Below are 23,810 nucleotides of genomic sequence, written 5' to 3'. Positions count from 1 at the left end.
TCTCATTTTAGCTATTTTGCTACTTGCGCAGCAATATCTCATTGAAGTTTTAATTTGTAATCCCTTGATGGATGAGATTGAACATATATTTCCTTTTGTTGACCTTTGGTGATCTACTCTTGTGATATGACTGTTCAGGTCTCTTGCTTATTTTTCTAGTTAGTTATTTTTTTAAAAATGTTTTGATTTGTAAGGATTCTTTCCCCCCAACAATACCTTTATTCTATTTATTTATTTTTATTTGGTGCTTCGGATTGAACCCAGGGTCTCACACGTGCTAGGCAAGCGTTCTACCGCCGAGCTATAGCCCCAGCCCTGTAAGGATTCTTATATCATGCGTGGGAACTGTATGTTAGCTACATGAACTGTAAATATCACCAAATTATACTTAAGAGATTCCTAGAAACACAGAAGAAGAAAAACAAATAGAATACAAGTACTGTTGTTTCCTGCCTAACTTCTAAATTAAGCTTGAGCGCCTTTGAAAACCTATAAAAACTATCCCAATCTAAGATTCCTCAGTGGTCTAATAATTCTATAGAAGCATCAAGAAAAAGGCAAAATTACATAATGACACAGAGGAGGAAATGGCCAGTTGGTTACCCTGCCAAGGTTCCTACTGGATGACATTATCTTGGAGAGAAAGAAAAGCAGGTCCTGACATGAGAAGCTGGCCTGGTCCTTACTCGTAGGCCTTGGTATTCTCTTTGAAGACAAGCAGTGGAAGTCAGACAAGGTCACAGTAATCATGTCCGAACAACACACAAAAACTTGAACACTGTCCAGACCACAATGATCAAATATTTCTTTCAGTAGCTGCCACTTCCTTTCCAATCATAGCTCCATCTTTAGGATAGTCTGCCTGCCTTCTAGATCAAACTTATTATTTGGCAAATCCCAACACTCAGATCTGAACAACTTTTTATAGTACGTGCTTCTTCTTATATATGAGACACAGAGCAACATTATCAGTACTCTTAAGATTCCTGCTTCCTGACAGCATCCAATCCAGAACAAGATCCACCGAACCACCAAATCCTACAAGTTTATCATAATACTCTTACTGAAATGCTTCTTGGTGAGCATTCTCCCTTGCTACAGGGAGTAGTAAGTTCAGCCATAAGTGTGTTCCTGAAGATCTGGCTGGAGGGCATTGACATTGAATTCAGAACAATTCAACAACCAGGGGCACCCCACCTGTTGGAACACTAAAAATAGACCTATCTCTTTGGAGTGAGTTTATTTTAGCCACAAACATAGAAACTGATGGGTAAATAAAATTACTAATTAATTAGAATCATAAAACTTTGGGAGAGTTCTATATACATTTATTTGTCTTCAATGTATAGAGATAGAGAGTAGACTAGTGTTTTCCTCGAGCCAAGTATGGAAAGGGGACTAGTTGTCAAAGGCATGTGGGATCTAATTGGAGTGACGAAAATATTCTAAAACTGGATTAGGGTGATTACTTTACACTTCTGTAAATTTGCTTAAAAAAATCATTGAGCTAAATAATTAAAACGATTTAACTCTATTGTATGAAAATTATACCTCAATAAAGTTGTTTAAATGACAATAATCCCAACAGGGCATACTGATGCAGGCCTGTAATCCTAGCGACCCAGGAGGCTGAAGTGGGAGGATCACATATTTGAGGCCAGCTTCAGCAATTTAGGAAACCCTTGGCAATTTAGTGAAATCCTGTCTCAAAATAAAAAATAAAAAAAGACGGGACATGGCTTCGTGGTAAAGCATCCTGGGTTCAGCCCCAGGAACAAACAAAACAATGATCTCAAAGGAGACCTACCTGAATCTAGCAGTAAACTACATGGCAAACTAAATTTTAAACAAAGTTGGTCAGTGGACATAAATTCAGAACAAACAGAATGAGATTTATGATTAGAATATACCCATCTCCCTCATAGAGCTCCACCAACGTCTTCCACGAGTGATCCTTTGGGTTTGCTTCTTGGCTTTCGGTTTTCCAAGTTCAGCTGGCCAAATAATCCTCTTCTGGTTGCAACTCCTTTAATAGCTTACACATCAAGTCTTATCTGGGGACATTCTTTAAAACTTAAGAAGTTCTCTTACACGTTGGCTCCTACTTCTGAGTTGCATTTATAGCTTATTGTTCAGGGTCAGTTTGTAATATACAGAAAGAACAAACTTTTACGCTCTGTCTCGGGTTTTTTATGCTCTTTACCGGAAGCCTGTGAATCAAACTGGCAAAAGACAACAGAACTCATACACATTTTATTATATTTTTATGTATATAGGAACTTCACAGACAAGAAATGAAAACCCCAAAAAGCAGTTGTACTTGGGAGCTTACATACCATTTTAACAAAAGGCAATAGGTTGGGGAATAGTTGAGTAGAATAACGAAAAGCAATTTGAACTTGGAGGGACAGTAAATTGTGGGAAGGTTAACTAGAAAATGTATGGTAGATGAGAGTTGTTTAGCAAGATTCATTATGCAGAGTCATCTTGGTCCTATCTCGGGTTGAGGTTCTGGTTCTGTTGACCAGACAATCCTTCATCTGGTTCCTTCTCTTGTATAAAAGGAAATTCATTCTCTGCTTTAGGCAGAAAAAAGGCAGAGAGCTCTTTCTGTGTTTGCTATTTCTTAATAGCTTTCAGTTCAAAATATTCTTTATGTTAAAGTAGCTTATTTTAGGGTGTCATATTCTGATCCCCCTCAGGGCTTATTTCCCTTGGGGTGACATTTGTATCAGAATATGAAAAACAATGAGGTGATATTTTTCCTTCTAGAATATCTTGAAGGCTTCCTTTCAGGCATACAATTAGTAGAGTATAAGGTACACTTCCTACAAATAGCAGCAGCTTTCCTAATAATTTTAACTTGACACAAAAGCAGGGTGACCAGATAATATACTTGTATATTCCATGGAATATTTGGGACGTACTTATACTAAGGGTAATTCACTGGTTATCTGAAATTAAAGTTTAACTGGGTATTTTGTATTTTTATTTTCTAAATTTGACAATCCTATAGAGAAGTTGTGGGAAACTAGGAAAAATAGGATGTCCAAATTATCTTGTCAGCAGAGAGAAGTGAATAAATTACCAGAAAAAAATATTTAATTATCATAAAGTATACTCAAAACTTACCACTTCAACCATTTTTAAGCTTACGAAGCTTAATTAGTAGCATTAGTAAATTCACACTGCAAAACCACCACCGCTATTCGTCTCTAAAAATTTTCACCATCCTGTGTTGATACTGCGTACCCATTCATTAAACAGTAACACCCCTCTCCCCTCCCCAGCCTTTGTCTGCAACCACTTTCCACTTCCGGCCTCCCTAAAGTGATAATGCCCCATTAATAGTTTAATTAATTTATTTTGTGGTGCTTGGGATCGAACCCAGAACCTCACGCATGCTAGGTCCACCACTGAGCCACACCCCCAGCCTGTTGTCACTGGTTCTGAGTTGGCAAATGCAATCTGTAGCAAAGCAAGTTTTGCAGTCCAGCCCGAAGTATCAGTACTCTGAGGAAATGAGCATCGCGCTGAAACGGAGGACGCAAGGAAAACTTCTTTTCTCGCTGATTTGAACTGGAATCCCGACTCGCCTCGCGCCTTCCGGCTCCACAGCGCCCGGGGTACCTGAACCGCAAAGCAGGAACTTCACCTGGCTGCCTGAGTGAAGGGCGGAGCTACGTCTCTTCGCCCCACCCTGCACAAGGTAACCAAGGGAACCCCGCGGGAGGCGTGGCCCAGGGAGAGGCCGGATCCGGAAGTAAGGGGTCGTCCGCCCCGCGGCCAAACCCAGCCGGATCCCCGCCCACCGGGCACAGGCCAGGCGGATGACGTGTCGGAGTAGGAGTTGGCAGGGTGCGACCGGCCTGACTTGCGCATGTGCATTCCGCTCCCTGGTTGAGCCCGTTCTGTGTGTGGAATCCGGAGGTCATTTTCATTAAAAAAAACTCCATTTGTCCAGGTTTTTTCTGATGCTGGACCTGGAGTATGGGGAAGCCTCGAGGTCTGAAAGGAAGGTTAGGGATTTCCACGGCGCTGTGGACTCAGCCTCTAGTGGTGTCCTAGTCCTTGCGGGAAGCCACCCAACTTTAGTAGGGCAAATGGGAGGGAGGGGGAAGGAGGGGGAATGTTGATGGAATGAGTTAGACATCATTACCCTAAGTACATGCAGGAAGACATGAATGGTGTGAAAATACTTTGTGCACAATCAGTGACTTGGAAAATTGTGCGTAATATGAAATGCATTCTGCCATCATGTATAACAAATTAGAATAAATAAATAATTTTAAAAAGGCGTATGGAAAGCCTCAGGTTTATTTCAGGCTGAAAGTCTGTGATTCTAAATTCAGATTTAGAACCTGTGTGGGTAGGCAACGCTGGTCTGTAGCGCTTCACAGTTCCTTTCTCCTCGTTTCTATAGGCTGCAGGGATGTAGAGGTGTAGGATGCAGAGACCAGGCTCTTGTTCTTGGAGTTCACTTATCAATGGGGATATGACAGTGAACAAATAAACATTATAATTCGAGATAGTGTGCCTGGAGTGCCTGGGTTTCAGTAGTAAAGCAGAATTGCGGGATGTCAACTTTGTGTAAGATTACTCTTGGCAGGAGAGGAAGCTGAGACTACTGCAGTGAGGAGTCCAGGGAACCAAGATTTTTGGCGTGGACTAGGACTGCTTTGGACAAGGAAATTACTGGTCTGTAGTTCATTGGCCCAGCAGTACTCACTGAAGGACTGGATATGGGGAGTAAGTGAGAATTTTAGGATATCTCAACAGGTTTGAGCCTGCGAAGCAGGTGGGCAGCAGTTCCAAATTTTGAGGTGGAGAAAACAGGGAGGAAAATGTTGGAGTGGAGGCTGTGAGATAGTGAAAATCAGATTTCATTGACACCAGAAAAATAAATGGTAAGCTGGGTATGGTGGTTACTCAGAAGACTGAGGCAAGAGGGTCATAACTTCAAGGACGGCCTGGATAATTTGAGAGCCTGTCTCAAAAAAATAAAAAGGGCTGAGCATGTATCTCGGTGGTAGAGCACTTGCCTGGCACGCAAGGATGGGGGTTCAATCCTTACAGCTGAGGGGGCAAAACAGAGAATAAAAATGTAAAATTTCCTCCTCCATCTTTTTTTATTTTTTCCTATTCGGGGAGAACAGCAACTTACTTTTTTTAAAAAATATTTATTTATTTATTTATTTTTAGTTCTCAGCGGACACAACATCTTTGTTGGTATGTGGTGCTGAGTATCGAACCCCGGGCCGCACGCATGCCAGGCGAGCGTGCTACCGCTTGAGCCACATCCCCAGCCCACAACTAACTCTTATTACATTGGAAGTATCCATGACTTCAAGCATGTAGTATTAAAAATTCTTTTCTGTATTCCAAAGTTCAATATGTTGATTGATTTGAGGGGCAGGTAAATGGAGGGGAAACTATCTAGATGCTTCTCTGCTCAGGTCCCTATTACATTGGCTTTTGTTATAAAAATGCCCACCAATCCCCTGTGCCAACCGAAGAGTCTCATACATTTTTCACTTAATCTTCATAATAATGATAGAAAGATTGATGTTCTTTTTTTTTCTTCTGTTTTCCCTCTACTGCCCAGTTCTCCCTTGATTAATTAATGTGATCAAGATCACATAATCTGTGGCACTCCAAAGCAGGAGTTCTAGGTCAGTGCTAACTACACTTGTAAACAAGAATTTTATTTTTCATTGTTCTGGCTATCCCACAGTATATGTCAGTGGTTCTTAACGTTTTTTTTTTTGTTGTTGTTGTTGTTGTTTTGTTTTGTTTTTGCAGAGTGCTAGATACTTTTGAAAATTTGGTAAAGTTATAAATTTTTCCTGGGGAAAACGTGCAAACAGCCACAATAATTTAGATAGGAGTTCGTGGGGTTTCAAACTCTTTTGAATTTGTGTATTTTGTGAACTCGCTAATTCTTAGATTCTGAGCTGAAAGTATCTGTCCTTCCCCTGCTTATGAATCCTTGTTTTGTACTCTAATACGTCGCACTTTTCCTAAGTATTCTGTTGAACTCCATTGGATTGACTTTTTTTGTTCCCCCAAAATAAACTCCTTCTTGAAAAATACTCAGAAAATGCACACACGGGCGCACAAATATGTTCATGCACTTGCACAGTTGGACTTCATATAACATCAAGGTGAAAAGTGACAGGAGCTTGCTCAAGGGTAGTTACAACATTAATCTATTTCTCCAGAACGACTTTCCTCACTGAGCTCTCAGGTGTATTCGTTTTGTCCTTTGCAAAGAAATGTCAACACCACGTTTTATTCACCTACTCCTATTTTCCTCCCCACCCCATTCCCCAGTCTTCCTCAAAAAGATCAATTATGTGCAGACAATCAGTGTCCCACACAAGAAGGCATCGCCGTATCCGATGCTGGGAGACTGTCCATGCATATCCTTCTGAGTGGTATTAAGGATTTACGGCTAGTTCTTCGCTAATTGCTTCCTTATCCTGCATCCAACGAAACGTCCCCCGAACTTTCCCTCCCAGACTTTTGGAGCACCAGCTCCGTAGTAGGGATTGGCGCATCGCAGGCAGTGTGGCCGGAGAGCCGTACGATGTTTATGAGAAATTAAGACAGAGCTGCAAGCTTCGCGCCCCACGGCGGCCCACGGGAGTTCTAGACCGGAATTCGGAATCAGAAAGAGATGCCGGAACCGCTGTCCCGCGGCCGCCCAGCCGGCACGTCGAAAACCCGGAAAGTGGATCTCTTCAGCGCGGCCTCCCGGAAACTTCTCGCTGCGCGTGCGGCGCTCTCACTGAGCATGTGCAAACGCCGTCGCGCATGCTCCGTCGCGGTCCGGTTCGGTTTCTGTTGCGGGGCCCGCGGTGTCTCCCAGCGCAGCCGGAACTAGCCGTCGCGGGGCTGGCCTCCTTGGTCTTCGGCGGCCTTGTGGTGGTCTCCGCGCCTCCCCGCCCCTCCTCTCGGCTCTGCCCCTAGGCTCGGTTGCCCTTTCCCCGAAGCAGCAGTCATGAGAGCGAGCCTGCCGGCGTCGTCTCAACCGCGGTGGCCACGGCTGTTGCTGCTGTCGCTGCTCCTGCTAGGGGCGGGCCCAGGCCCGCGCCGGGGCAGCGCTTTCTACCTGCCCGGCCTGGCGCCGGTCAACTTCTGCGAAGAGGAAAAGAAGAGCGACGAATGCAAGGTGGGTGAGGCCTGGCGGTCCGCGCCGTGCTGTCGGAAGGGAAGTCGCCCCGGTCCCGCGGCGCCGGGGTCCCGGGTGGGAGTCAGGGAAGGGGTGGAGCAGTGGGTGGGGTCGAGTTTGGCCCGCAGCTCCCGGGGTCGGCAGCTCAGGCACGACCCCCGCGGGGGTCCGTGGAGGAAGACCAGCCTGGAGTCTGGGGCTCGCCCGGCGTGCGGCGTGCCTGGTAGCGCAAAGAGCTGTCTTCAGTTCCCGGAACAGGGACCGTGTGGAGCGCCCTGGAGTTGGATGCCTGCAGGTCCGCGAGCGTTCCGCGAGCCAGGGTCGCTCTCAGCCCCGTGTCGCGCACGTCAAGAGAGTGGGCGACCTGCCCGGGGCAGCCCCCAGCGCAGTTACGACTTGCAGTTACTGTTAGCTTCATTGCTTCTTGATTCTTTGTACTTTTCTGGAACTCCTGGTTGCTTAGAAGAGCTTGTTCTTTCTAGGACTTTGATATCTAACTTCAAGATTAGCAGTTGATTACTCATCTGTGCCGTATAACACTCAGAACCGCATGAACTGCATTGATAAAAACTTGTTGTAATGGTGGAGACACTGCCCTTTCAATGGTAAAAAAAAAAAACAACTTTTTAATGCACAAAACTATTTAAAAGTAGATGAGAGAAATTGATGTTTTTTCTAGGGGCGCCTTGAAAACGTTGACCTCTTAGGACATTCATTAAGTTTTTTGCTTCACTGTTCGTCACAGGGTTATAAGTAACCTGCTTTTAGGTTATTCGGTGTAGGACATAACAGCACACACACAATTGTTTCATTAAGTTGTTAAAACTTACCACTTGGGGGATGAGGATCTCTTTGAAACCATTAATAATTTTAACAATTCAAGTAATCTTTCCGCAAACTTTTACAATCTATAAATAGGTTTATTTACTAAGTTTGAGATTTTTTAAAGCTGGTGTTTATTTTACTACTGCAAGCTTTACTGTAGTTGTGAATTTTGATGTTATTTTAGGGCGTTAGAGAAGCTATTAAACTTTTCATTGCATTTTGCACTTTAGATTTAGTTTTGTCATCTGTCTTGAATGACGTGTTGATACATCTGTTTAAAAAAAAAAAAAGACTTGCATCTGTAGAGATGCCTAGGATCTATAAGGTTTATTCTAAGCAACAATTAGCACTTCAGTAATTAACTCTTCTACCCCTGCTTTCCAAGAAGCTATGGCTCCTTTTTGAGGAGGATCCTGACTGAAAAGAATACTGTGCTTCCAAGTAGAAGAGCGAGCTAGTCTTGCAAGCACAGTGGTGTTTTTTTGTTTTGTTTTGTTTTGTTTTGTTTTGTTTTGTGTGTGTGTGTGTGTTACTGAGGATTGAACCCAAGAGCACTTTGAGCTACATCCCTAATTCTTTTTTAAAATTTTTATTTTGAGACAAGCTCTCACCAAATTGTCCAGGCTGGCCTCTAATTTTTGATTCTCCTGCCTCAGCCCCCTTAGTACTTAGGATTATAGGTGTGTGCCACCACATCCAGCAAGCACATTTTTTTTTTCTTTTAAATGTTGTAATAGCCATCCTTTACCTAATATTTGGTCTTTAAATTTAATTTTAACAACTATTACATATTATATTCCTAATTCCTCAAAGATGAAGAATATATTGCTGCCCTCTGGGAACCTGAAAGTAAGTTACATAAGCTCATGAACAGATAATGAAATCCTATACATTATAAAAGATGTAGGCCCAAAAGTGCTCTAAAGCACAAATCATGAAACATCTGTGAATTGAGGTCTTCAGGGAAAGCTGTAGAGCGGAAGTAACATTTGAGGTGGATTTTAGAAAATGAAGAGTGAAATTTATAGTCTGCCAATTAGATTTTTGTTTTCTCAAAAGGTCTTTATTTAAAGTGGCTGCTTTTGGTTTATTTGGAGGATCCTTTTGGAAGGCAGATCACTTTTCTGAAATGTTTGGGTTTTCATCTTTTGTTGCCAGCCACTTTCACATCTTGGCCAATGGAAGCAACTCTTAGAAGAAGAAGATGTGCTTCCAGCATCTTTTCTCTACAATTCACTAACTTGTGTAGAGAGTTTAAAGTAAACTTTCATATTTCTGCTGATATGAAATATCAGTAACAGTAAACAGTTTAAATGTGTATTACTTCAATCAGGGTGAATGGTTTATTCTCATTCATTCCATGTTTCTGGAGAAGGTCAGTCCGGTACACATTATTCAGAACAGAAGGAGCAACTTAAATTAGAAGCAGGAGTTGTAAATAGTAATAATTATTTCCAAAAATGCTTTTAGGGTAGGGAGTCAGGAATTAGGCAAGTTGTTAATACTGTTTCTGTTGGTTTTTCAATCTGTAAGAGAAGGATGATCATATTTGCTTATTATGTATTCCCCTTGAAAGATATTTTGTATTTCCTAAGAGGAAAAGTACAGTCTATTATTTTTATTTGGTATTATAAAATAGTTTAAAATATAAACAAGTGTATCTTCAGCATAAGTATAGTTTTTGCATTTACTGTGAAGTCCATGTCCTGCATTTAACTCAGTATGTATTTTGGAAGACAGAAGAACACTGAGAATTGGGTCATTTTGTCACCTTAGAATTATGTTTTATTTTCCAGCAGAGAAACAGGAATCCAATTAACATAAAATTCTATTTATGTTGCTCTCACTTCTGATTTATGGTCTTAACATTCATAAATACTGCAGCTGTGTTTTTGTAGCTTTTTTGTTTTGTTTCACTTCTATCATTACATGTGCATACATTCTAATATTGACAATGTGCATTCTTATTACTTTTTATAAACTACGTAGTATTTCATTCTTATTATTATACTCTGGTTTGCTTAACTGTTTCTTGCATGTAGTGCATTTAGATTGGTCCCAGTGTTTATCTATTATAAACAACTTTGCTAGAAGGTATTAGAAATTATTTGCATATTCCCAAATATAAAATAACTAGCTCAAAGGCAAGAAGCCATTTTACAGTTCTATTCAATATTGCCAGATTTTTTTCAAGAAAAATAGGTTTAATTTATAGTGTCCCAAACTAAATGATGCCTTGTTTCTTTATGATATTTAATTTTTGTTTATAAATTTAATAGCTGTGTGATGCTGCATCACATTTTTAATGTATTACTTTCACTGTTACTGAGGTTTCTGAATCTTTTTTCTCTTATTTGCCTTATTTTATTAGTTTTTGAAACTATAGTAAGAATTGAGCTATAGGATTTCTTTCCAGTATCATATGTGACAGCAATAAGTAGAATAAAAGTCAGAAGTGAATACGTTTCATAGAGTACTTCTCGTTTAATCTGTAAAAGTTACTATTTCAGTTAGTTGCTGCATGCCATTCAGCTTTAGATCAGCTGTCAGGCATGCAGAATGGGGTTTTGATGGCTGATAATGGAAGATGGGTGAACAGTCCATTTTTGTTGCTTTTAAGTAATATTGGCTCATCAACATGAATTCAGACCTGAGAACTAAAAACATCTCTCAAAAACATCTGCTACTTTTTTACTGTTTCATATATAGATCTTGTTCTTAGATGAAAGATGTCAAGATTTTTCTTTCCTGTGCTGTAAGGAAAATTGACCAAATAAACCCCCTAGTGGTTAATTAACCACAATAAAAGAAAAAAATTTTAAAAAGTCTTAAGTGAATTGGTTTAACAACTTTTGTGTGTGTGCAGTACTGAGGATGGAACCCAGGGATGCTTTACCACTGAGCCACATCCCCAGCCCTGTTTGTTTGCTTGTTTATTTATTTATTTATTTATTTTCGAGACAGAGTCTCTAAGTTACAGAGGTTAGCCTCAAACTTATGATCCTTCTGCCTCAGCCTCCTGAATAACTGGAATCACTGGCATGTGTGACTGTGCCCAGCTGAGTTTAACAACTTTGATAAAAAGGAAACTTAGAATCACACTTCTAACTCTGCCTTCTTGGTATTTTTATAAGCTTTTTAAAAATTGTGTCCTATTTTGGGAACAGTTGCCTTTAAATATGGAATGTGTCACATTTAAGAAAACAATCCTGAATGTTGCTCTGAACAGATATAAAACCAAAGTAACTATACTTATTTTAATATGACTCTGGAAAAAGATTGAAGATTTTGAAGTATTTAAAGAAAAAATACATAATTTATATGTGTACTTATTGAAATAGATAATAAATATTTATTGATATTTAGTTTCATGATCTCACATTTTTGTCTGGAATAAAAACATTGATTCTTAACTTCTAGAAACTTACAGGTGTGTGGTTGTTGGTTATACTGTTTCATATCTGGCATTAGGAAGAAGTACTGAGTACATGATCTAACAATTGTTCTTCCTTCCAGAGGTGTATAATGGAACTGCCAAAACAAAGTCACAGACAGGTGCTCCACTTGTTACATCCCTGAGACAAAAAACAGCACACCTAAATTCTGCAGGGACTGGTCTGAGTGCTCTCAGCCATAGTGCCCAATTTCTGTTTCCCTATTCTTCCTTGCAGTTTTCTGTCATCGTGTTCTCTCAATAAGCTTTGTAGTTACTTGTAGCTACTTTACATGTGCTCAATGAGCTCCTTCTCTGTTGCCATTTAAATTATTGAAGTTATCTTATGATCCTTCTGCCTCAGCTTTCTGAATAACTGGAATCACTGGCATGTGTCACTGTGCCCAGCTGAGTGAAAGGATTTGGAGGAAATTGATGAAATATTTTCTCCTTTGTTCCTCCTCTTTCAAAACTATTGCCTTTGTTAATGATAAAGACTATAATTTTTGTGTTTCAGTGATGTTTTTTTAGTGTGGAAAGGGAAGCTCAGTAAGATTTAATAGCAGTCTCAAGTATACATAGCTATTAAGAGGAAGGCCAGCATGCAAACAAGCTTAGGACTGGCTGACTCTAAAGTCTGGCTCCTTACCACTTGGGGTCTACTGTGTGGTCTCCGTTGTCCATGCTGCAGCTGCTTCTCTGCTTCCTCTCTGGAGAACCATGACTTCTTAAAATTCTGAACTTCCAGAATCAATGTGGTGGACAATCAACAGAATGCTGTATGTATATGTAATTATTTTTTAAGGAGTCAGGTTTTATATTCTGTTCTTTGATTCAGTCTAAAATTGAAATTTCATTTTTCTTGGGTGTGAGGGAAAAAGCCCTGATCATATAGATCAACTTCTTGGCATTGCTAGTCACATAGCTCAGAGCTTATGAACATCCCTTTGTGAGTTCCAGTAAAAGATTCCTCTTGGGATTTTTTTTATCATGTCTGAGTTAAGACTTCCCTTCTTTAGAATTTTCTGCTGTAGATTTTTCTAAGGTTAAGCAGGTGAAGCTTCCATAGCTTTCCTTTTTTTTTTTTTTTAATGGTTATACCTTTGTATTTCATACCTTTTTGTGACTGACTAGTTATTTTCTTTGATCCTTGTTACAAAGTCATATTTCTTCCATGAGATTCCATTCTCTTGAAAATCCAGGTGTAGGTGTGGGGTGAGACAGATGTGATGGCAGTGGAATAAGGCAGAATGAAAGCAGAAACCAACAGATGAGGAAATGGGGAAAACCCTCAGTCCTACTGTGTGGCCTGTGTTCCTTAAGGCAATAGAGTAGATTGTAGTTGCCACCACAGTTGGGATCAGATGCAGAATGGGCTGATTCAAACTAGAAATTAAAATGTACATCTGGGAAAAGGATTTATAAGGGAGACCATAGAACTCTATAAATTAGATAAAAACATTTTCATAAAATTGTCTTTATTTTCTCTCCCTCCCTTCCCCTGCCCTTTACTAGGGATTGAACTCTTCACCACTGAGCTAAATTCCCAGCCTTTAATTTTTTTTTTTTTTTTTTTGAAACAGGGTCTCATTAAGTTGCTCAGGCTGGTCTTGATTCTTCTGCTTTAGCTTCTTGAAGTAGCTGAAATTATAGGTGTGCACCTCTGCACCAGGCCCATAAAAAAATATTTTAGTGCAAAATTGTGATCAGTCTTGCTTTATCTAAATGATTTAGGATTTGGTTACTTCCTTAAAATGTTTAATATTTAAACTTTACATACTTGTAATAACCTAGGTGGAGATAGTTTGAAAGTTGGAATGTGAGGGAAATAACCTTTAAGAATCTTGTCTAGTTAGGTATGTGATATCTTAGAGTTGGCTGTCTTCAGTTTAAGGCAAATTTCCGTAAGGAGGTTGACTTGATTAATTCTTCAATGAGGAATAAAGATGTTTAGAATGAAAGATAATTTTAAGAGAAATTAAATACAATTCTGTTATAGCAGTTGTTATTTTCATAATAAAACTAAATCCCACAGAGGTTCGGTAGCTACACCAAGAACATATAAATAGTCATGTCACTTTTTTCTTTTGCTTCCTTAAAGGTATGCCTTGTCACTTCTTTTGGATTATAAATTCTCTGAAAGCAAATGCTCAATATTTTTGTGTCAGGTGTGGACATTGTGAGCATTCATGGCTGAATGAATTTTTCATGGTCTTCAGGATTTGTTATAAGTTTTCTCTGATTTTTACATCTATTGCAAATTCTAATGTTTTCCCTTATTTAATAAACGGACTTCTTTTGAGAACATTGTTCTTGCTCTAGAACATCTTTCAACCTGAAATTTTACTGTCTTTATTTCTCATTGTTTTCATTTGATGTTTCATAATAAGACTAAGATCCACACTCAATTTTAAAGCCCTTTCTTTTTCCAACTTTAATTGTGACAATTTTTAAAAATTCAAAAAAGTTGAAAGAATGATATAATGATCACCTTTTACTTATTTGGACTGCCTAGAATTAACTATTGTTTACATTTTTCCATATTTATCTGCATATATTTCTGTGTTTGGGGATGAATGTCATGTTGTCTAACAAATGGCATACTTTCACACAGCTTAGCTTGTAGCCTTTTATTAAAGCCCATAAACTTTCTCATAGTCTCATTTCCTTTCTACCAATAACATTTGCTTTATGCCAAATTGGGAGGATCTCATTCTTACAATGCTTTTGAAATTTTCCTTTTTGGCTAAGGTCAGTGTGTAGAGTAATTTACAAATATGGCATATTTACAAGTGTATTGTAGATGGCTGTATTCCCTGTTAAAGGTATATTTATTTCACATTTCTTAGCATATTATGAGATGATGATTATTAAAATTTCAGATTCTGACAGTTTTAAAAAGAAAGAATGAAACAAATGCTACAAAAGTAGCCAAGATAAGTTATGGTCATGGTGTATTTGAGTGCTTCACTGCTATAATTTAGTGGAGCTGTCTATAATAGACTAACCTTCCCTTAAAAGTAAGCATGGAAAATGTCAAGAGCAGAGAAGAAAGAGAGTGGAGGAATGAATGCAGTGGAAGTGAAAAGTGATGGTATCCATGGTTGAATTTACTCACTGTTTTTGTTTCTGCAGTTCAGTTTTTCAACTTGTTTCCTCATTTTCAAGTAAAACAATCTCTGACTCATGAGGTTATTATAATTGTGCTTGCTGAGTATGTTCTGTTTCCCTAGATCAATAACCAAGATGAGATAGACATAAGTAGTGGCCCAGAAATGGCAGTAAACCCCTCCTACTGCCTTGATGGAGGGGAGAAGGGCCTCCCCAGAAACCCTGGGGTTTTCCATATACTAGTCACCTTTACTCAGAGTTAGGAACATCCAGTTTCTTTAAGATAATAACAACTATGCTTATTCACTTAAAATATAGTTATTGTGTGTCAACTATGGACCAGCTTCTGCACCTACTATTTTTATTATTTCCTCATTCAGTCCTATTCAAAGTTATTATTTAACCAAGAGCACCTATTTATTGAGAGTAGACCTAGGATTTGAGGTGAACCCAGTAGTCTAATGCTATGCTGTCTCCAAAGTGAAGTCATATTCCCTGTTTATGTTTGTTAAAATTAGCTTTGTTTTCAGGCCAGAGATTTATGGGAAGTATTGTCTTTGGGAGGTTCTACTGTAGAAATTTTTTGGACAGCCCCTGATAATTACAGATATCTTTATAAATCACAAAACAAAGCTAAAATTTATGCCTGGAAAGTGGCACTGTTAACACCTTTATTAGTAGTAGAATTTGTTCAGTTTTGCCAGATTGGGAAAAGTTCATATGAGGTCAATTTATTAGGAATTTGATGTTAGATAAAATACCAAGAAAGACTAATGAAGTACTGAAAACTAATGAGGTACACATAAGAAAATGGGGAAGAAGAGGGTTGTGAAACTCCTTTTGGGCATTAGACAAAAATGGAATAAATTTGGTAATAATTGATTTAAATAATACTAAGTAATATAAACAAAAGACTAACATGGTTTGGGGAAGAGAAATTTTCCTTGCTTCTAGAATTATTCAGATTTACCATAGACATAAGGGGAACCGGTAAATTATTTTTGGTACTGGGGATTTAACCCAGGGGTGTTTTACCCCTGAATACTTTCCCAGCCCTTTTTATTTTGAGACAGGGTCTCATTAAGTTACTTAGGGCCTCACTAATTTGCTAAGATTGGACTCACATTTGTGATGCTCCTGCCTCAGCTCCCAAGTTTCTGGGATTATAGGAGTGTCCCACAGCACCTGATTCCAGTAAATTTGATTTCTAGGTTGTTAATAAGATTGAATAGGAGTTTAAAGGAAATTGTGGGTTAGTGTAAGGGATTGGGATGGGGAGTAAATCTATGGGGTACCTGTGTAGTCTTCCAGGATTGGTGCTTGAAGCTAATTTGGATTTTAATTTTAGCAAAGAGAATGCACATGAAGTGTTTTAAGTCCATTAGTGTTAAGCTCCATATGTAACCTAATGTAAAACTAATGGGAATATACTTTCAGAATATCTTTTAAAGTTATGAGAGAGCAAAAAGTGGTAAGTTAATTTGGTCATGGAGAAATTCAGATTATTTTAAAAGAAATCTATATTGAGATCTAAGCTCTTTATTATCAGTTAAAGCACATTAAAAAAAGATGAAGAATGTCATTGAAGAATTTACACTTATGGACAGAAAGGCTAATGAAAAGTAACACCATCATTCTGTACTTATATGAAACTTTTGGTGTCTAAACCTTGAATTTTGCTGTAATTTTGGATGATATACCTCCTAAGAAAGATATGAGAATAGGGTAAGATCCCAAGAAAAGCAACTGGCATGATCAAGAAGATCAGAGACTAGAGGAACTTTCATTGTTGAGGAGAATGCATTACAATTCTTATTACATATATAGAGCACAATTTTTCATATCTTTGGTTGTATAAATGGTATACTCATACCAATTCACATTTTTATGCCTGTACTTTGGATAATAGTGATCATATAAATTTAAAAAAAAAAAGAGCTAGGTCTAACCTCATCAAAGATGTCTAGAAGTTCTAATGAGAAACTTTGGAAGAAGTTACAGTTTAAAAATCATATGCTCAACAGGTATTAGTGGTAATTAGCACCACCAGTTTCAGGTACTGCACTGATTAAAAGAAAGGAGCAAAAATAAAAATCAACTGCACATAAAAAAAAAGAGACAGGAGATATGAGAGAAATCTGAAAATGAGATGGGTTGGGTTTGTGGCTCAGTGGTAGAGTGCTCGCCTAGAGGCACTGGGTTCGATCCTCGACACCACATAAAAATAAATAAATAAAATAAAGTCATCGTGTCCATCTACAACTAAAGAAAAATATTTTTTAAAAAATTAATCTGAAAATGAGAGTTTCCTTCATCTTATAATCCTAGAGCCAGAAGATAGTCCATAAAACCTCAGGGAAGGCCTCATAAGCTAAGCAGAAGTTCTTTAGTCATTCATTGGATGGACACTTGTATCCTAAACTCATATGCACTTGAGCAGTGTCCTAAAATTTTCATCGCGGTCTTCTATCTTTAAATCTTATACCTTGTTTTGGGGCTTCTGAGATGTGAATTTAAAGAACAGTAAAAAATACTTGGAAAGCAAGACTCAAGGATGGGCCGGGACTTCAATCCAGCTCCTGGTTTTATAGGGCTCTGAAGCAAATAATTGTTTTTAAGTAATTAGAAAAAAGAATGTTATTTAGTGATGAAAATCAAATTTCAGAGCCTGTAAATAAATTTTTATTGGGTTACAGCCACACTCATTTGTTTCACCCTAAGGGAGCAGAGACAGCATGTCCTGCAAAGTCTTAAGTGTTTACTCTCTGGCCCTTTACAGAAAAGGTTTGCCAGCCCCTGAGATAGACTAATAAAGAGTTGTTTTTCCAGAAGCAGCAAGATTATTGACAAGTAAAATGTTTATAAAGAGGTAACGTACATAGCAGTATGTGCTCTTTTTCTTACTGTGCTATCCAGTTCAGAAGCCACTACGTTCTTATGACTATTTAAATTTACCTAAAATAAAATTTAAAATTCAGGTGGACTCAGGGACACATGCCTGTAATTCCAGCAGCTCAGGAAGTTGAGGCAGGAGGATTGCAAGTTGAAAGCCAGCCTCAGCAATTTAATGAAGCTCTAAGTAACTTAGAGAGACCCTGTCTCAAAATAAAATATAAAGAGGGCTGGGGATGTGACTCAGTGATTAAGCACCCCTGGGTTCAATCCCTGGTATAAAAAAAAAAAAAATTCAAATTTAGTTTTTTCAGCCACATTAACCACATTCCAAGTGCCTAATACATCCTAAAGTGCTCAGTAGCTACTGGTGGCCAGAAAGAACTGTTCTACCATTACTTTAAATTCCTTTGGACTCATTGCTGCATATTACTAAAAATGTACATAACACTTTTTGCCAGGTACTACTCTTGAAGCTTCTCAGAAACTGCTTGAAGCCTAAATTACTACCACCCTTCTACAAATGAGAAATTTGAGTCATGGGGAAGTGGAGGAATTTGCCACAGTTACCCAGCTAGGAAGTGTCAGAGTTATTTAAGCCCAGGCAGTCCTGCTTCTGAGAACAAGATTGAGAGAATTGTGCCTAATCGTAGGAAAATGGACTTAGTTTGTGTGACAGCAATGTGAGTCTATAGATTTTGAAGCTGAAAACATAGAAAGTTGTGAAGAATATAATAGCTCCATTTTTTCATTTTGGAAGAAATCTTAAAATGTGAATTGGATTAGCTTTTTAGGGACCTCTTTGTCTTCATTAAGATGTGTTAACTAGATCATTTGAATTCTGATATATCTTCATAGCAGTGTTGACCCCTTCTAATTAGTGAAAATTATTTTGGCAGAGTAAACTATCAACTGGGAATTTTGCCTTCACAACAGTTACATATATTTGTGCTAATTATTCAAGCATGCTGTAATGTCATGTCCCATCATCTTTTTTAGCTAAAATGACCAGTGATACAGGAGGTACAATTAAATTACTGTGTTAGAGGCTGTGTTGTCATTGAGTTGCTGTTTCATTTGAATAGAATTGTAGGGGTTGAATTTGAAAGTCTTTCATCATAAATCATGAATATTGGATAATCATTTTAATGGGTAGACACTATAGTTTAGGCCTTTTCTGTTCTGAGCATCTTTTTTAACAAATATATAGCACTTCATAATGCTTCATATTATATTTTTTAAATAGTGTTAGGCACTATTTAAAGTATTTTATAAATGTTAACACTTAATCCACATATCCCTAGGAGATAAATCCTCATTTTGCAGATTAGGAAACTGAAGCACCCATGAGGAAGCTGACGTGAACTCTACTGCTGCTGTGCTGCTTTTCCAGTGGCAGTGCGCTTAACTCTTTCATTTGTTTCAGTTGTATGTCAGATATTGCATCTTGCTTTTGGGATGTTAGCAAGTGTAGGAGTGGTGATGCCTTACTCAAATCAAAATGACAAGTGAGACTTGTCATTCCAGGGAACCTTCTGATCAAGTCCAGAGGCAGCCACAGTGGTCTAACTCCATAAAAATACTTATCCCAACAGTGTAGCTCCTACTTAATGGATTTTTTGGTTAGTATCAAAAGTTACTTCAGGGCACACATGACTTTCTGGCTTTTTCCACTAGTGAATTCTGCTTTGAGTGTCAGTGAGCTCTATTTGAGAGGGTGGATAATATGGATCCTGTGGAACTTTATCACTTTATCTACACCTGGGAGAAATTTTGAAAGCTTCATTAGGTAGGTGTAGTTAACTTGTCCATGTTTCCTAGGAAGTTGATACAAATACCCCCCTTCGTACCCCAACCCCACCCCACCCCCGTGCATTTGATCTGCTCATTGTGAACTTGAACTTCTTCAATGTCACTGCCTTGTTTTTCAACCATCTCAAATTGATCAAAGCTGTCCTCCAAAGTTAAATCATGTGGTCATTGTCTATCTCCTGTCAATGCTTAAGAGTGCACATGTGTATGGGATTGTATTTCTAATATAGTTGATGTAGAAATTTCTAACTTGGCAATATTTTTTGGTTACAGTCAGAATGTTAAGAAATAAAAAAGGTTAAAAATAATAATCGTATTTGTGCTCCATTATGAAATATTGAATTTGGAAAACAGATTTTTTTAAAAAACAGCATTTATATTAGTGTGATGAATGTCTTTAGTTAAAATGTCTTATTTAATATTTTAGAAAATTTACTACTTCAGCATTTTAAAAATATTGGAGACATCTGCAACTCTGAAAGTTATTTTGGTGTATTTTAAATGAATACAAATCCACTCATTGAATGGATTTTATAATAGTCTAAAGTAGGGTGAATATTGTAAAGTCTCACATTTTAAGCATGTCATTTTTTTGAATTGTAAGCATGACTTAAATCTTTAACCTGTGTTTCCTCATTTTCAGGCTGAAATAGAACTATTTGTGAACAGGCTTGACTCAGTGGAATCTGTTCTTCCTTATGAATATACAGCGTGAGTTTTTCAGCTTGATTTTTATATACAAATTTATGTGATTCATCAGAATTTTGTGCACTTAAAACTATTTTCTCCACAGTTAAGGATAAATTTATATGCATTTAAATAATATATGGGGCCTGAAAACATTTTCAAGATGTGTTCTTCCAGGTAGAACTAAAATGTAATCTTTCCATGTTGTTTTGTGATACCACAGACATGCCAATCAAAACAATGGATTCCCTTTAGTTTACTGTACCAAAAGTCATTTTATTTTCTTAAAATTTCTTTAATTATTACTCCCCCCCTTTTTTTTTTTTGGTGGTGGTGGTGCTGAGGATTGAACCCAGGGCAAGCACTCTACCAACTGAATTTGTCCCCCGCCCTCCTCATACATTTTTAAACAGAATTCTTCTTTCTCATAATCAGTCCTCAGAACTTCTACTTTAATATCTGTGGTCTCTGCATTTTTATCTCTGAATTTCTATTGTAAATAACCATATTTATACTTTTTGCTTTAAACAAAAGTAGGCTCATACTATTATATTTGATTCAGACCTTGTCTTTCGCACCGAATATGTTGCACATCTTTTTCCATGACAATATGTAGCTATTTCAGTCTTTTTAGTAGCTCCATTGTAGAGGTTGTGTACATTTCATACATGATTTGTTTCACTAATTCCCTATTTATCAACATTTGATTCCAAGTTTTTTGATACTGTGAAAAATGCTGCATGAAAATCCTATAATATTCATTTAACAGCTGTATTGCATGTTGGTTGTAAAACAGTTCCTGAATTTCTCTCCTGTTTAAGGGTTTTATAAGAGAATATGTATTTGCTATAAAGAAAAGCATACACAAAAATGAAGATTTCTGTAAGAATCTACATGCCTGAATATGTATTAGAAGAGAATATGGAGCTGCATTGTAGCCCACTGGTAGAGCACTTGCCTAGTATGTGTGAGGCACTGAGTTCATTCCTCAGCACCATGTAAAAATAAATAAATAAAATGAAGGAATTGTGTTCGTCTACAACTTAAAAAAAAATTAAAAAGAAGAAAGTACAAAATCCTGTTTGGATGGACTGTAATTTACATAAATGTTGGAGGCTTAAATACTTTTGTAATTTTGCTAAACACCATCCCTACTTGAATCTTTGTGGATTTTCTCAGAACTCAGTGAATCTGTTGTATCCAGGAGGTAGAAGGTCTTCATTGGGGGCCTCACAGTTTTTATCAATTTGATGACTTTTGAGATTCACTTTGGCCTTGGGAATCTCACTAATGATTGACGTCACTGTACTGTCTCACCTACTTCCCTTATCTGGGATGAATACGAATTGCCCTTTAACTTTTTATGTAAATTTGAAACTAGGCTGAACATTTCAATAAAACATTTTAAAAATCAATTGGTAATATAGGGGATTACAGCAGAAAATCTCACAGGTGACCAAATATGCTTCTCCAGGGCCTATTTCTGTTCTGAGGGCCTATTTAGCCATCTTTCTCCCAAGGGACATGGTAGACAGTGTATTGGGGTGAAAATCCTATCCCCCACCTCCCCACCCCCAAGCACTGGAAATTGAACCCAGACGTGATTTACCACTGAGCTATATCCTTAGTTCTTTTTACTTTCTATTTTAAGACAGGGTCTCCCTAAGTTGCTGAGGCTAGCCTGGAATTTGTGAACTCCTTTCTTATCCTCCTGAGTTGCTGGGATTACAGGTGTGCACCACCACATCTGGCCTCTCTTTACATTTTAATAAAAGTATTGGTTAGAAATCAAGGGTATTCTAAGCCATATTTGGAGAATTTCTGTTTTGGGGAGTTGCAATACATGGATTTAAGTTTAAATGTTATTTACCTACAAAAGGTGTTAGAATATCAGTAATAGATCTCTCAGTATTGCCCACATTTTATATATTTCCAAGTCTCTTTTTATGTTTAAAAACTTAAATATTCTTTCCTCAGGTTTGATTTCTGCCAAGCATCTGAAGGAAAACGACCATCTGAAAATCTTGGTCAGGTATTATTCGGGGAAAGAATTGAACCTTCACCATATAAGGTTTGTATTTAGTGTTACATAAAAATTATTTAGTCAGTTGTTTTTCCCCTTCAGAAATGCCTGAGATAACTTCTGTAGCTAAGGAGCAGTTCATTTCTTTTGCATACAGGAATAATTTCTTAAAACCTCAGTTCAAAGGGATCCTCTTCCTTCCTACATTATATCATTGATAAATCTGTCTTAAAGAACATTCATACAGGAATGGGGATATAGCTCTATAGGTAACATGCTTGCCTTGCATGCACAAGGCCGTGGGTTCAATCCCCAGCACCACAAAAAAAAAAAGAGAACATTCATACAACTAGTGTTGTAGATTATCTCTTATGCCAGTTTTCCTTCCACATTTCTTTTTTTTTTTTTAAAGAGAAGTGCGTTTTTGTTGTTGTTGTTTTAATATATATTTTTTTAGCTGTTGATGGACCTTTATTTTATTTATTTATATGTGGTGTTGAGAATCAAACCGAGTGCCTCACGCATGCTAGGCAAGTGCGCTACCACTGAGCCACAACCTCAGCCCCTCCTTCCACATTTCATAGTCTCCTTTTCACTTTATAACTGTTCTCCTACTGGATCAAAAACAGTGGTCTTTCTCCTTTAGAAAAATTACAGTAGTTTATGATGACATTTTACCACATAAAAAATTAAATGGTACAGAAAGAAAGAAAATGAAAAGTCTCTCTTCCCCTCAATTCTACTTCACAGTTTCTTGTTAATTTTTCCTGGCAATATCCATATATTTTTAAGCTTATATAAATGAAATTAGATTTATTTGTTTATGTTTGAATGTATTGTTCTGAACTTTGCCTTTTTCCTTTAACTTTCTACCTTGGGCATCTGCCCACATGAGAAGTTCACTTTAATAGGTGTAACTTGACCCAAGTCTCCTTCCACAACCTGACAGCTACATCTCCTAGCTTCCTCTTCTTCCCTTCAGTGGCTTGGACCCCACACTTAGCCACCTTGCCTACTTTCTCACTAAGCACCTTGATTCCCTTCGCACTTTATTACATGGAGCATCTGTGCAGTAAACCCCTGGGTCTGGATTGCTCCCACTAGCTGTCTCATTCCCTCCAGCACCTGGACTACACTGTGAAACCCTGGGGAATTTTGCATATGATTGTTCAAGACTAATCCACTATATAGTTTTCAACCATTAATATATCCTCTTCAGATATTCTAATTTGAAATTTTCTACAGTAAAAATGTAGTAATTTTAAACATTTTAAAAAGACAATGTTATCTGAAGGCCTAATGGGGTGATGTCATTAGGGAATAGGAACTCAGCATGCCTGGACATGGGTAGCATTAGTAGGGCAGGCATGACAACTGTGAAACTACTTCCTGTTGTGATATTTTTAAAAGGTTACTTTGAAAGTTATTGTATTCTTTTTATAGCAGAGGGTGATTTTCAGGCATATTTATTAAATAATGCAATCAACTTACATACTCCAGTGGTCTCTCAGCCTTTTCTGTTTACTTCTGTGTTGGCCCTCAGAATTGATGGGAGACAAGAACATCAGGACATCAGTGAAGGACAACAGGAGTCTCTAGCAGCATACAGGCTGCCCATAACAGATAGCAGTGAACAGAGGGAAAGCCAGCAAAATATTCAAACCCATGGAGGTTCTGTTCCTTTGGGACAGGCATTAAAGGCAGATTACTGCCCTTAGTAGAAGCTTGTTCAGGTACATTTCTGTTTATGTGTAAAGACTGCGTATGCAGATGACCCCTATTTGGGGCCTGGTGCTTTTCAGACTTGATCCCCTGTCCTAGGAGTTTAGGTAGAATAGAAGGAATGCTTTAAA

General features: G+C 38.0%; 1 protein-coding gene across 1 annotated transcript in view; it reads left to right on the top strand.

Moving 5' to 3' along the window:
* Nucleotides 1–6,779: 6,779 nt before the first annotated feature.
* The window catches only part of Tm9sf2 (transmembrane 9 superfamily member 2), a 59,050-nt gene continuing 42,019 nt past the window's right edge, over nt 6,780–23,810 (top strand). The window contains exons 1-3 of the mRNA XM_015484130.1: nt 6,780–7,174; nt 19,891–19,958; nt 21,912–22,005. Coding sequence (XP_015339616.1) covers nt 7,004–7,174; nt 19,891–19,958; nt 21,912–22,005 — 333 coding nt within the window. The 5' untranslated portion in view covers nt 6,780–7,003. The remainder of the gene's footprint in view (nt 7,175–19,890; nt 19,959–21,911; nt 22,006–23,810) is intronic.

The sequence above is a fragment of the Marmota marmota genome, unplaced genomic scaffold (genome assembly GCF_001458135.2).
Source record: "Marmota marmota marmota unplaced genomic scaffold, marMar, whole genome shotgun sequence".
NCBI classification, from domain to species: domain Eukaryota; kingdom Metazoa; phylum Chordata; class Mammalia; order Rodentia; family Sciuridae; genus Marmota; species Marmota marmota.
Note: the sequence above shows the minus strand (reverse complement) of the source record. Positions and strands in the feature narration are given on the sequence as shown.